Source organism: Bos indicus, chromosome 19, assembly GCF_029378745.1.
Source record: "Bos indicus isolate NIAB-ARS_2022 breed Sahiwal x Tharparkar chromosome 19, NIAB-ARS_B.indTharparkar_mat_pri_1.0, whole genome shotgun sequence".
In the NCBI taxonomy this organism is placed as follows: domain Eukaryota; kingdom Metazoa; phylum Chordata; class Mammalia; order Artiodactyla; family Bovidae; genus Bos; species Bos indicus.
The window spans coordinates 39,079,490-39,091,461 of NC_091778.1; the positions used below are offsets into that span (position 1 = coordinate 39,079,490).

The 11,972-nt window shown below is 52.3% G+C and overlaps 1 protein-coding gene across 1 annotated transcript in view; it reads left to right on the top strand.

Moving 5' to 3' along the window:
- Positions 1-5,240, top strand: part of LOC139177779 (uncharacterized) — a 35,658-nt gene extending 30,418 nt beyond the window's left edge. The window contains exon 5 of the mRNA XM_070774444.1: positions 2,337-5,240. Within this exon, the coding sequence (XP_070630545.1) occupies positions 2,337-2,476 (140 nt within the window). The 3' untranslated portion in view covers positions 2,477-5,240. The remainder of the gene's footprint in view (positions 1-2,336) is intronic.
- Positions 5,241-11,972: the final 6,732 nt, after the last annotated feature.

The window sequence follows — 11,972 nt, forward strand, 5'->3', positions numbered from 1 at the left end:
GAAGAGGTAGTTACAGGCCAAGGGGTTCAAGGGGCCTCACTTTTATGGACATAGCTGTAAGTCAAAAGAATACATTATACATATACAGGCTGAGACGCACACCCTCCAATCTAGACTGGTTCTCTGAGAACAAAGCAGACTTCCTCCTCTTTCTCCGGTTCCTCTCTCCTCCACCTCTTTTCTCCTCCTTCTGTTATTAACAGTTCCTCTTTACTCTTTGTTCATTAGGCATTGTGCTAAATCCTAGACATGTTGTCCATTAATTAAACCTTACAACAATCCAAAGAGTTAAGACTTGCAGATTTTGCTGATGCAAAGAAACTGAGTTACTTTTCCAGGCATGAAGCATGTGTGTGTGTGTGTGTGTGTGTGTGTGTGTGTAAAATAATGTTGATGTGATACTGGCAGATCTGAATGCTCAAGTGGCATAATGAGGATGGAAATAAAGAACAATGACAATGAAAAGATCTTAAAAGTTTTTGAAACTTGGAATATTTTCATAGAATGCAGTTCCTCCTGCCCTAAAATGAACAAAGAAGTGCTGCAATTAACTGGCTAATTCCGAGCCCCAAATGCTTCCCCTTGAAATGGGCGGATAATGAGGCCCACAGTATGTTCGCAGTTGAATTCGCCTGATGTTGCTCCATTCCCCCCCAACTTTTGCAAATCGATTGGGCAATCACAGTGAGATTCGCAGACCCTACCCGCACAGACTCACACACACACACACACACAGGAATGCTGACACACACAGACCCGACTTTATCCTGCCTCTAGAGTCTTTTATGACTCAGCCTCAGGAATGAAAATAGAATTTGGAGCAGAATAATGTGCCCGAGGCTGAGTGGGGCGCAGCTGCTCCAGATGTGTGCTCAGTAATTAGGCGTCCGCAAGAACCCCTGCCTGTCTGGGAGAACAGTGTCCCCTGAGGCCCAGACCTGGGCAGGCACTGCATCCTGCAGTTTCCTCCACGGTAGCACGTGCCCTTTGCTGCTGTGGCCCCAATGGCCACCTCGCCTCTCTTCTTCCCTCCCTTTCCCACAGGGGAGTCTCTGGGAATTCTGTCCGAAGACTAACTTTGGAGAATCTTCTCTTAGAGGGTTCTGCAGTATAAAATGATATCTCTGCTTTGGGAGAGAGCAACCCCAGTTCCTCCCAACCTCCTCTTCTCGGGTTTCTGGATGTCTCTGAACTCAGGCTCAGAGGGACTGGGTCCTGAACAGGCCTCTTTTCCCCTAAGCGTAAGTGAAAGTTGCTCAGTCGGTCAGACTCTTTGTGACCCCATGGACTATACACTCTATGGAATTCTCCAGGCCAGAGTACTGGAATGGATAGCCTCTCCAAAGGATCTTCCCAACCCAGGGATCAAACCCAGGTCTCCTGCATTGCAGGCAGATTCTTTACCAGCTGAGCCACAAGAGAAGCCCAAGAATACTGAAGTGGGTAGCCTGTCCCTTCTCCAGCAAATCTTCCTGGCCCAGGAATCAAACCAGGGTTTCCTGCATTGCAGGCAGACTCTTTACCAACTGAGCTATGAGGGAAGCCCCTCTTTTCCCTTACCCCCTATAACTGGTCCCATTCAAGCCAAGGAGAGTGGCCCAACTGCCTACTCTAAAAGCCCCTCTCTTTGGGGTTTATGGGACAGTCTTATATCAAGCATCTTCTCTTAATCATGGGGTCTCTTTTACAACGTGATCAGACCTTACAATATCCCTGTCTAGTAGGTCATTTTCATCCAGGCCTTCGAAAGCCTAAAGCACTTGCCCATGATCAGACACAGCTAGGGAGGTGACAGCAGCTTTGAGCTGACCAGTCCTAGAAGAGAAGGGGCAGGACCTGTCTTGGCTCCTGATGCTAGCTAAGTCATTCCTATGTCTGTCTCTAATTCCCTATGTGTCCCCCCAAATCTTAAATCCAGGAAATACCAAACTTCCAATATAGACAACTTCCAAAGTCTGTTATTCTGGAGATGAACTTTGCTTACAAGAAAGACATTTTTGCTGGGGCCATCATAGTTTGGAATAAAAACGTTACATTTGGAGTAGAGGACATGTCCTCCAACCCTCCTTCACCATTCTAAATAGCTGCTCTGATTTGGGGTTAACCACTTAATTTCTTCGGGACTCAGTGACTTCTTTTGCAAGTTATGGGAGCGGGTTAAAGCTTCTGGCGCTGCCCCTGAACCGGCTTCCGGAGAGATCAAAGGAGATTTGGGCTGTGGAAGGCTCCCTAGAGTCGGGGATGGGGTAGGGGGTTGGGAGCAGATGGAGCCATGATTAGCTGTGGATTCCTTTCCCAGCCCTCACTCGTTTAATCGTGTTTCTTTTGCTTGGCAGAGGGCGCCAAAGGCGACACGCCGGCGGCCAGCTCCAGGCCAAGCCCAGTCCGTCTGCAGGCCCCTTCACCCGGCGAAGGACACAAAGCTGCGGGAGGAGGATCTTCTTCAGCGCGGACTCAGCACCAGGCCGCCGCCTAGAGGTCGGCGGCGGCCACAGCCCCATCCGCCAGCGACCTCAGAGCTGCTTCCGCAGCCGACCCACAAATTGGGGTGGGCAGGGAGCGAATTCAGCTCGGGTTTCAGGAGCACGGCCTCTGGCACCTTTGACTTGTCTGAGACAGCCCCCGCTTAATGAACCCTAGGAAGGGACGCGGACCTGGAAGGCCCAAAAATATTTATTCTTGTAATTCTCACTAAATGGGAGGGGGTGGTGGTGTCGCAATTTCTGTTCCTTTGAGGATCCGGTGTTGGGCATCTCGTCTTCACTGTCTTATCTCGCCATCCAAATTGTCCATTCTCCACCAATTATGCTAGAACTCTGCTGTGTCTTCCAGGAGGGACTGCAGTAGGGAAAAGCCTCCCCCAAATCTAACAGCTTGATCATCTACATTTTCAATTTTCAGAATAACTTGGAAATGGACGTGCTTTTGGAAAAACTGTTGAGGGTGAAAGGAAACATTGCCTAAGTGGCCTTTACTCACTCATACCATCAACTAGTGTATGAGAGACTTTCAGGAGGTTGCTTGTTGGCACCAGCTCCCCTGTTGCTGGGTATCTGTGGTGAGCATTTGAAAGTTGACTCTGGGGCCAGGTGACCTCGGGATGAAAAAGGCTACCCAGCATCTATGGTTTCAGGTGCTGGAGGCCCCATGCAGAGTTTAATTTTTAAACTGAAATCCACGGCCTGGGTTCCTGGGATGGGGTAAAGGGAAACCAGAAAGCCCCCCGAAAAGTGTGTGCAAAATTAGTGTGTGCTCAGGTATGTCATTCTAAGGCTGTAGTCTCTTCCGTTTTTCCAGATTCCAGAGACTGAGGTCAGCAATGGGCAGGAAGCCAGCACACTGACCCGTCTCTGCCCGCCCTCACCCCACAGCCTAGGAGGGCAGGGGTGGGCAACGGCACTCTAGAATGCTGTGGAAACTGCCGCCCCTCTGGTCTGCTCTTCTTCTGTCACTAATAACTCTCAGAGGCAAATCCTGATAGAAGGAATGACTGTTTAGTGAAAAAAAAAAAAAATGTACAGCAAGATGAGGAGTGAAAAGAGGGAAATGGGGCGCATGCTGGAGGGGCACCCCATGCATATCCTGGAATATGGATGTTGGGATAGAAACAAGTTACTTCCTGTCTTCCAGCTGTTAATGAGCTCCCAGCTTCTTCCTCCTTGGTGAACGGGAAGGGGCCAGAGGGCATTCCCCACCCCTTGCCAGCTAAAGCAGAGTGGGACTGCCTGAAGCAGAGTTGGCCTTTCAGAAAATTTGGAAACTGTAAGCCACAGCCTCATATTTTTCCTGTCCATACCACTTTTAATCCATTTTTTAAAAATCCCCAGTAATGCTTTGGGGCCTTTTCCTGGAGGGGTAGGTGGTGGAGTTCATGAGTCATGCAGGGTCATACCTGTGTGTCTGTGCGAGAAGGTGAGCATCAGTGCACCAGACCCCCACCTCCGTCTGCAGCCGGCCCTCAGTCCTGTACACAAACCTCCCCAGAGCCTGTCAGACCCGAATCCTTGGTTGTTTTCTCTTGTTTTGTTTTGTGAATAACTAGTGAGTCACGCTGGAATTCCTTTGCTCTCCCACCCTGAAGTGCACCTAACCAGACCCCTTCATCAAAGTGAGCAAGAAATCAGTAACTTCACTCCCAGTTATCTGGAGCCCAAGGTGAAAGGGATTTTTCTCAGTTTTGGTTAACACGGCCGAACTGCCCTTCCAAATCTGGATTCCACAAAGTTTGTAAAAACAAAACAAAACAGAAAAATGGCCCAGGGCAGAAAAGAACTGTGGAGAGGATTAGTGGCGGGCTGGGTAGTGGTCATTTTTGTTTGATTTTGAGTATTTTAGGAAAGCAGAGAGAAGACGATTTGGGACACTATTAGCCGCTGGCCGTCACTGCCACTCCGGCGAAGACCGGCCCCTCGGTTTCTCCTCTGGGTGCCCTTGCCCGACTCAGCCCCTCAGACCTTCTGACTCTCTTCTCCTCCTTTCCAGCAAGTTCCAGGCAATAAACAGGGATGGGCAGGGCAAAGATCTGGCGGCTAGAGAGAAAAAAGGGAAAAAACCCGCTTTCGGCGGAAAGATGCAAAGAACCGAGGTCAGGCCGTGGCTGGCAGTCAGAGCCGTAACCAGGAGGCCCGGCGCCTAGCTCTGCTCGCGAGGAGCGGGGAGGCGAGCAGAGGCCTCGGTGTGTTTTCCGGGGGGAGGTGGCCTCCAGACCCCGTGAACGCCGAGCGGGGCGGCGGGGACCGCGGGCCAAGTCCGAGGCCAGACCGCTTCTCTCCACGCGGACATCGGCCGCCCGGCGAAAGAAAGGGGCCGAGCGGGTGCTTCCGCGGCTCGTAAATTTGTTTCCCCTTCCTTTAACCCGCCCCCGGCCGTCTTTCTTTTCAGGACAGGAGGGGATGTAAACCATTTGAAGTTCATCAACACGGTGAAGTTTTATTGTATTTCCGGTCCCCAAGATTTATACCCGGGAGGGGGAGCGGGCGGCCCCGCAGACTCCTGCGCCCCCTCGGACTTCCCCGTCTGACACGTGGCCGCTGGGACCCTGGCCTCCCGGACGAGGCCGGGAGGGAGCCCGGCCCGGCGGGACAGGACCGCTGGCTCCGCGCCTGCCGCCCCTTCCGACGGCCGCTCCCGCCGCCGCCGCCGCCCAGGTAAGTCCGCCGCTCGGCCCGCTCGGCCGCCGCCGGGTGCGGCGTGTGCGCCCGGGCACCTGTGAGGGCGCGGGGTCCGGAGGGACGGAAGTGGCAGCAGGGAACATCGGTGGGGACCGGGGAGAGAAGGTCCAGAAGGAAGGAGCGAGTATCCCGGTTTCATCTGTGAATTCAGAATGGGTTGTTTTACCTGGGACAGCTCTGCCTCTGCGGAGACGGGCAGGGTAACTTCCTGGAGGCTGCTCAGGTCAACCCCCTTGCCTTTCCAGTTCTGGGCTACTGTTTGCGCCCTAGTCTTCCTGAGACTTTCTCATGCTCTGCTCTTCCGCTCCCGCTCCGATTGTCAGTTTTTCTCCACTCTCTTGTCTGTGCCCGTTTCAAAGTTGGGGTCTGATGTAGGGCTTGAGGATTCGGCTTCTTAGAGCTACTACCCTGGGTGACCCTGGAGGATAGGCGCTAGACAGATGGTGACCACACACATACCATGATAACAGTTTGAAGTTGAGAGAAATTTTTTTGGCTGCTGAAACCTCCAGCTTCAGAGACAGAGTCTGAGAGGCAGTGACCAAGCAGGTATATCCACAAGGCCCTGCCCAGGCGGGGCCCAGGTTCCCCTCTGACTAGAGCTCCTGAAAGGGAACAAAAGTTCCTGGAATCTGAGCTGCCAGAACCAGCTCCAGAGGCTTTGCCTGGAGTCCTGCCTCCAGTTCTCTGGACTTGTTGTTTACTAGCAGCTGTGTTCTGTTTGGGAAGAGGTGGAGAAAAAGGAAGTTAGCTGGCCAGCCCTTTGGGCCCACAAAAATGGCTGCAGGGGCCTGTCCCCAGTGAGCCCTTGACCTGGAGCGTGAACTGGAACTGCTGAGTGAATTAGGTAGTTTCATGTTGTTGGGCCTGGATTTCTGAACACAACGACATTAAACCACCCGACTCACGGCAGTTACTGCTCCTCGCTTAGCTGGAGGAGTGGAGGGTGGGTGGGGAAGCAGACTCAGAACTAGTCTCACCCTTGCAACACGTGAAGAGGTATGATGTTCCTAATCCAGGAGCAGCAAGAATGTTCCCCAGAGAGGAGATCTGGGCTGCCCTAGGGTGTCTTCCCACTTATGCATTCGTTTACATGTGTGTTGGGAGGGGAAGGGGCACTGAAGAGTGTTCCACTCTCCAAAGGCACCTTTCTGGGCTGTTCTACAGAGCCAGAAGGATTTGAGTCAGGGCTTCAAGCTAACTGCTTGGGCTACATTCAGACTTCCCAAAGAAAGTCTCCCCAACTTGGCAAGCACTTGATTTCAACAGATTCACAGGATGACCTTGAGGTCTCTGTAACCTTTTGCCGGGTGGACAGGGCTCCACTTCCACAAGAGGCTTCAGGTGTCCTTGAGTGGGGCTCAGCCTATCCTATTCTGAAAAGGAAACATCAGGATCTCTTGCAGTCTCAGCCTCCAGGCTCCCAGGGTCCTTTCTACCCTCCCCCTAGTGAGACAGAGGTGGGTCCAAAACAGTCCTCCTTTCCCTGGCCCTCAGCTGGCCTCTTTGCACTGAGTGGCCAGGGTTCCCCTGTAGACCCTTGGGCTGGGCTGTGGGTATCCCAAGTCTGGAGGGCCACCCCCACCCAGAGGGGCCTGTCTTGCAGGCTAGTGGGGACCCCAGACTATTGGACAGTTCAGCCCAGACTGATGGAGTGACAGGAGATGGGGAGGGGGCAGGGGCAAAGCTGTGATACCCTCTTTGACCCCAGCCTTCTCCAGGCTGCTGGCTCTCTGCCCAGGAAAGGAGTGACTACAAGTGCTGGTGGAAGGAGGGGGACAGTCCAAAGCATAAGCTAACTTTTGTTCCCAAACTTTTTTCCTCCTGCTTGAGGCAGAGGAATGGCGGAAGGGGGTCTGGGGAAGAGGCCTGACCGGATGGGGCTCTGGCGCCGGGTCTGACTTGGAGGGCGGGTGAAGGGTGTCTCTGAATAAGGGGCCCCTGCTAGGGTGGAAGAGGTCCTTGGGAGACCCACCCTCAGCCTGGGAGGAAATGCAGCCCACTGTCCTGACATTTCCTCCTCGTCCTCGGGTTTGGGTGAAGAAGGTCTGGAGCGTCTTGTTGCCTTACCTTCCTTTTCCTCAGCCTCTCAGGAACCTGCCCAGCCACTCAGAGCCTGACTGTCCTCCATCCCTTGGTGTCCCTTGGCCACCCCCTCCCAGGAACAGTGCTGTAAAAAGAAAAAAGGGGGATGTTAGAGAGAAAGGAGGAAATAAAGTCTTTGGAAAGCAGAGAGTTTTACAACAGCCACAGGTTTTATGGAAGCAATTCCGTAATAACCTTCTACCTGCTCAACTCCTTTCCGCCCCGCCTGCCGCCCACCCCGTTTGGCCTCCTGGATACGCGCTCCCAAAGAGTCAGTCACCCCATGGCCTCCCATATTCCTGGTGGCTGGTAGCTGGTTAGAAATTCCCGGGATGTAATTGGGCAACTGACCTCTTTGTCTGTTCTTCTTTTCACCTCTGACAACCTGGAGGGAGGTTTGGGAGAAGATTTCGTTACTTTACAATTAAAATCCCCACTTGGAGGGTGTGGAAGCACTAAGGGTTGAACCCATGTTTGCAGATCGGATGCAGCTCCTTTTGGAGGCTGCTGTGTGTAAAGGGTGAAGGTTCTGGGGAATCTTGACTTCATCCCCTGGAACAAGTGTTCCCACACCTCATTCTTTCCAACAGTGGGGCTGGACTCTGATCGTGGGTCAGAAGAAATAAACTCCAGGTGCCATGGGGACTTTCCTGATTTCATTGTACACAGCAGTGCTTTTGTGTGACCTCTACAGTTACTTGAGAGCTTTCACATTTCAACTCATCTCTGACCACTGGTCAGATTCACACTTGTGTGAGACACACTTGTGCACAAGGAACTGTGCCTTCATCCCCGTGTCCATCACAACCATGAAATAAGCATCACAGAATGTACACTCTCCCTGTGGTTTTTGGGTAAGAGACGCAGTAAAGGATGTCATGGTCAGACAGAAAAGTCACAAAATTTCACAACCCGCTCTGGGCCAAGTTGAGGCATTTCCTTCACCTCTCAGAGAAATATTTCAGAATGGAGTTGTAAAAGAAACCAGACTTAGGTCACACGCGTTTGTGGATATTTTGCTTGAATATAGTGAAGCTTCTGAATCAGCTAATGTCTTATCGCCACAATTCGAGTACACAAATACTCAAGCTTTTGCCCTGTCTATAAGTGTGTGATGGTTATAAAAATGTACACACAAGCTTTGGGGTTATAGATCTTTTTATGTGAGCAGAATTGCAAACCCGTATCATACACACATCTACATATGCACCGTTAGATCTTATATACAAATGCCCAAGCACATATAGTATTATAGTTGGGCAGATTTATTTATTGTATATTCTGTACACAGCATAGAGCACAGCGCATTTGCACGCTGGGTTCCCCATATGGAAATATTGATTTGAAATATAGGTACAGGAAACAGATCTATTCAAATACGCATGCATAGATTTCAGCTTAGCTTATTGATTAAAAAACTTTCCCCCTTTTCCACTTACTGTTTTTCTTTTTTGTTTTTCTCCTTGCTTTTATTTCCTTCCCTCTGTCTAGATTTTCTCTCTATCTCAGAGTGAAGGGCGCCTCTAAAACAGCCCTTAAACCACAGGCACTCACCGGCTGGTCCTGGCCAGGGCTGGCCTCTCATCTTCTCACCTCGGCCTCCTTCGTGGTTCTTGGCTGCTCTGGGCCCCACTGTGGGCAGAAGCTGCAGCTCTTCCCTGCCTGCCCTTCCCGGAACTATCAGCTACTGGCCCCAGCTGTGTTCAGGCACAGCTCCGGTGCAGGGAATGGCAAGAGGCTTCAAGAGGGTTTTCCTTCTTTCTCTTTAGGGTTGGGGGGAGGTGGGGAGCAGTTTGGTCTCTCAGGGTGAAGTGACCCCCACTCAAGCAACCCTCTATTCAGCAGCACTAGACGCTGGGCTCCAGGGGCCACAATCCTATTTGCTTCTCTTCTTCATGGTGGGTATCATTGTCTGGGAGAGAAAACAAGGTTTGGGGGGCGGTTCACAAGCCCTCAGATCACCCAGACAAGGAGCTTTCTCTCAGCTGACTGAGAGGAAGCCTAAGCTGAAATTGAGCTCCAATTTGGAGCAGCAGTGCTTTCTAGAAAGCCTGGCTGAAGTGGGACTTACTGCTTGGTGTATCTGGATCCCCACTTGGAGGAGACGAGCTGGGGTGCAGACTCCAGGGCTTGAGTGCTGGTTCATTCTCTTTCCTCCAGAGTCACCTCTCCTGAGAAGATGACAAGACCTCCAAAACCTGTCACTTTGGAATTATTCCCACCCTCCAGCTTGTTTGTGAGCAAAAGCTAAGTTTTGGTCTCAGAAAAGAGGTCTGAGTCCCCTCTTCACCCAGCACCCTGGAGCCACCAGGGGTTAGGGGCAACTCACCAGACAGACTGCAGTCCACAAACCTGTCTGTGGGGACACCCCACCCTTGTAGGGCACAGGTCATGAGCCTAAATGTTCTTCTTCCTCAAACTTCTTCCCTAAACTAAGTGACTCTCTCAACTTCTCTCTTGTCACAAAGAGAGGCAGCGGCAAAGCCAGAGACAGAATGGCAACCAGAAGGGCGGGAGCCCAGCGTCTGCACAGCCTGGGTCTTAAGAAGAGCCCAGTGCACTGTGGCTCTGCCATAAATAAAAAAGTCCCTGGCCACAGACCTCATGTCCTTTGGGGCCCTAATTTATATATTACGGAAAGTCATATACTCAGCCCGCCATGCTTCATAACACCATTATTTACAGTAGGAGAGGAGTTTTTTCTTTCTTTTCTTTTCTTTTTTTTTCTTAAGAATATCTGTATCACAGGTAAAGCCAACAGCAGACGGCATAGGCATAGGTCTGGCAAATGGAGAACAGGTGCTTTTCCATAACTGTGATTCATTCGCCCGGTGCCCAGCTTTTTCGCTAGCGAGTCTGGGGAGCTCCCTCGACTTTCCCCAGTGTCCAAACGCTACTTAGAAGAATTTGCATCAAATTTCTGTTTTCCCACTTGGGTCCCATGGAAAGAGCAGATCTTCACGCTGTTTGGTTCCGGATCTGCTGGGCTGTCGCCCTCAGAGAGCTGGGGTGGAAAAGGAGGGGGCCGAGTGGGCGCTGGCATTGATCTTTAAAAAATCATTTTGAAATCGCCATAATGTGAAGAAATATGGCGCTTTGCCCTCGTATTTCACACGTAATGACACGAGATGGCTTCATTTGGAAAGAAAAGCGGGCGGGAGTGTGTCTGTGCGTGTGTGGAGGTGATCCTCAGCCTTCTGCATGGCAGAAGGGTGCATGGCCAAACAGATACAACCGCAAATTAGAATGGTCCCGCTTTTATTAAAACGACAGGACTGGGACAGCCTGTCTTACCAGGGCCCAGGGTCGGAGAATGCTAAGAAAATCGTCCCCAGCCTGCCTGAAGCCTGACCGGAGAGAAGCGGGTCTGTCCAGGGGCCGCCCCTCCCTGAGCGTCCACACCACCAGAAGCAACAGCAGCGAGGGCAGAAGCCAGAGGAGCGACGGCTGGAGATGGGCCAGGAAGCCAGCCGGTGGCCCCGGGGGAGTCCCGGCGCAGGGCCGCTGAGTAGATACCAATCAAGTGGGCTATTTGGTAGCTCCTTGCAGGAGTCTGCAGGAGGAAAAGCGGCGGGTGAGCGGGAGACTGACCCGCAGGTTCCCAGTCTATGCTGGTGCCCAATACAGCGTGTTTGGAAATCCTTCGGAGCGGGCAATGCTGGGGAAGAGCGGTCAAGAGAGGCGAAAACTCCCGGACTCACCTCCTTCCCCACTGGGTGGAAGGGGAGATAACTCTGGACCCCTTCTCACAGCTCTGCTCTGCTGACGCCTTAGGGAACTTCCCTTAACCCTTTCTCCCGTTCGGCTCCCCCATGGGCAGTGTTAAGGGTCTGGTGTTCAGTGGAGGAAAGGAGAGATGGCTGTGCACCTCCCTTTCCTCTGATCAAGGCCAGAGAGGCCCAAGAAATTTAAAGGAGCTTTGACTAGTTGTACTAGACTCTTTCAGAGGATCAACTTTCCAGGGCCTGCCTGATGAATCCCTTTATCCTCATATGGGCTCTAATTTCAAGACAGCTAGATTTTAGGACAGTATCTTTGGACACTCAGGCACTTTTATTCCCTTCTCTCCTCCCTCAGCTACTGAGGGGTCAGGAGAAAGTCCCAGGCCTATAAACATCCCAAACTAGTTACAGAGTCCCCTCCTATAAAACCCCAACTCTCCCCCATCCCCTTTCCTTCATCTCCAGTGGCTTGCTGCCGCGCTATTGTTTAATAAACATATTGCGTCAAGGGACTGGGAAGAGGAAGCGAGGGCCGGCGGGGTGGAGTGGAGGTGTGTTTGGCCGGGACCACCTCCTCTTTCTTTAATTATGCCCCGGGCCTCTCGGGCCGCTCCCCTGGCTGCAGCTCTCTCCCTCCCTGTGTCCTGCGCTCCCTCTCGGACCCGCCTGGGGAGAGGGCTCCACAGCCAGCGTCCCTCCCGAGGCAGCCCGCTGCTTTCCCTCCGCCTCTCCTCAGCCCCCGCCGCCCCACGTCGAGAACTGCCCCCCTTCTTGCAAAAGCGGGGGTGGGGGGCGGGCGGCCGGCAGCTTGGGCTGAGGTTACGTGGCCGCCGGAGCCCTGACGTGATAGCACATTGCATCAGCATAAAACAATCCATCCTCGATATGGAATGCGGTGCGGACGTATGACAGCGAGAGCGCAGCCCCCTCGCCCGATTGATTTATGTCGGAGCTGACGCTTTATCAGGCAGTCGGAAAAACTTTGACCAATCAT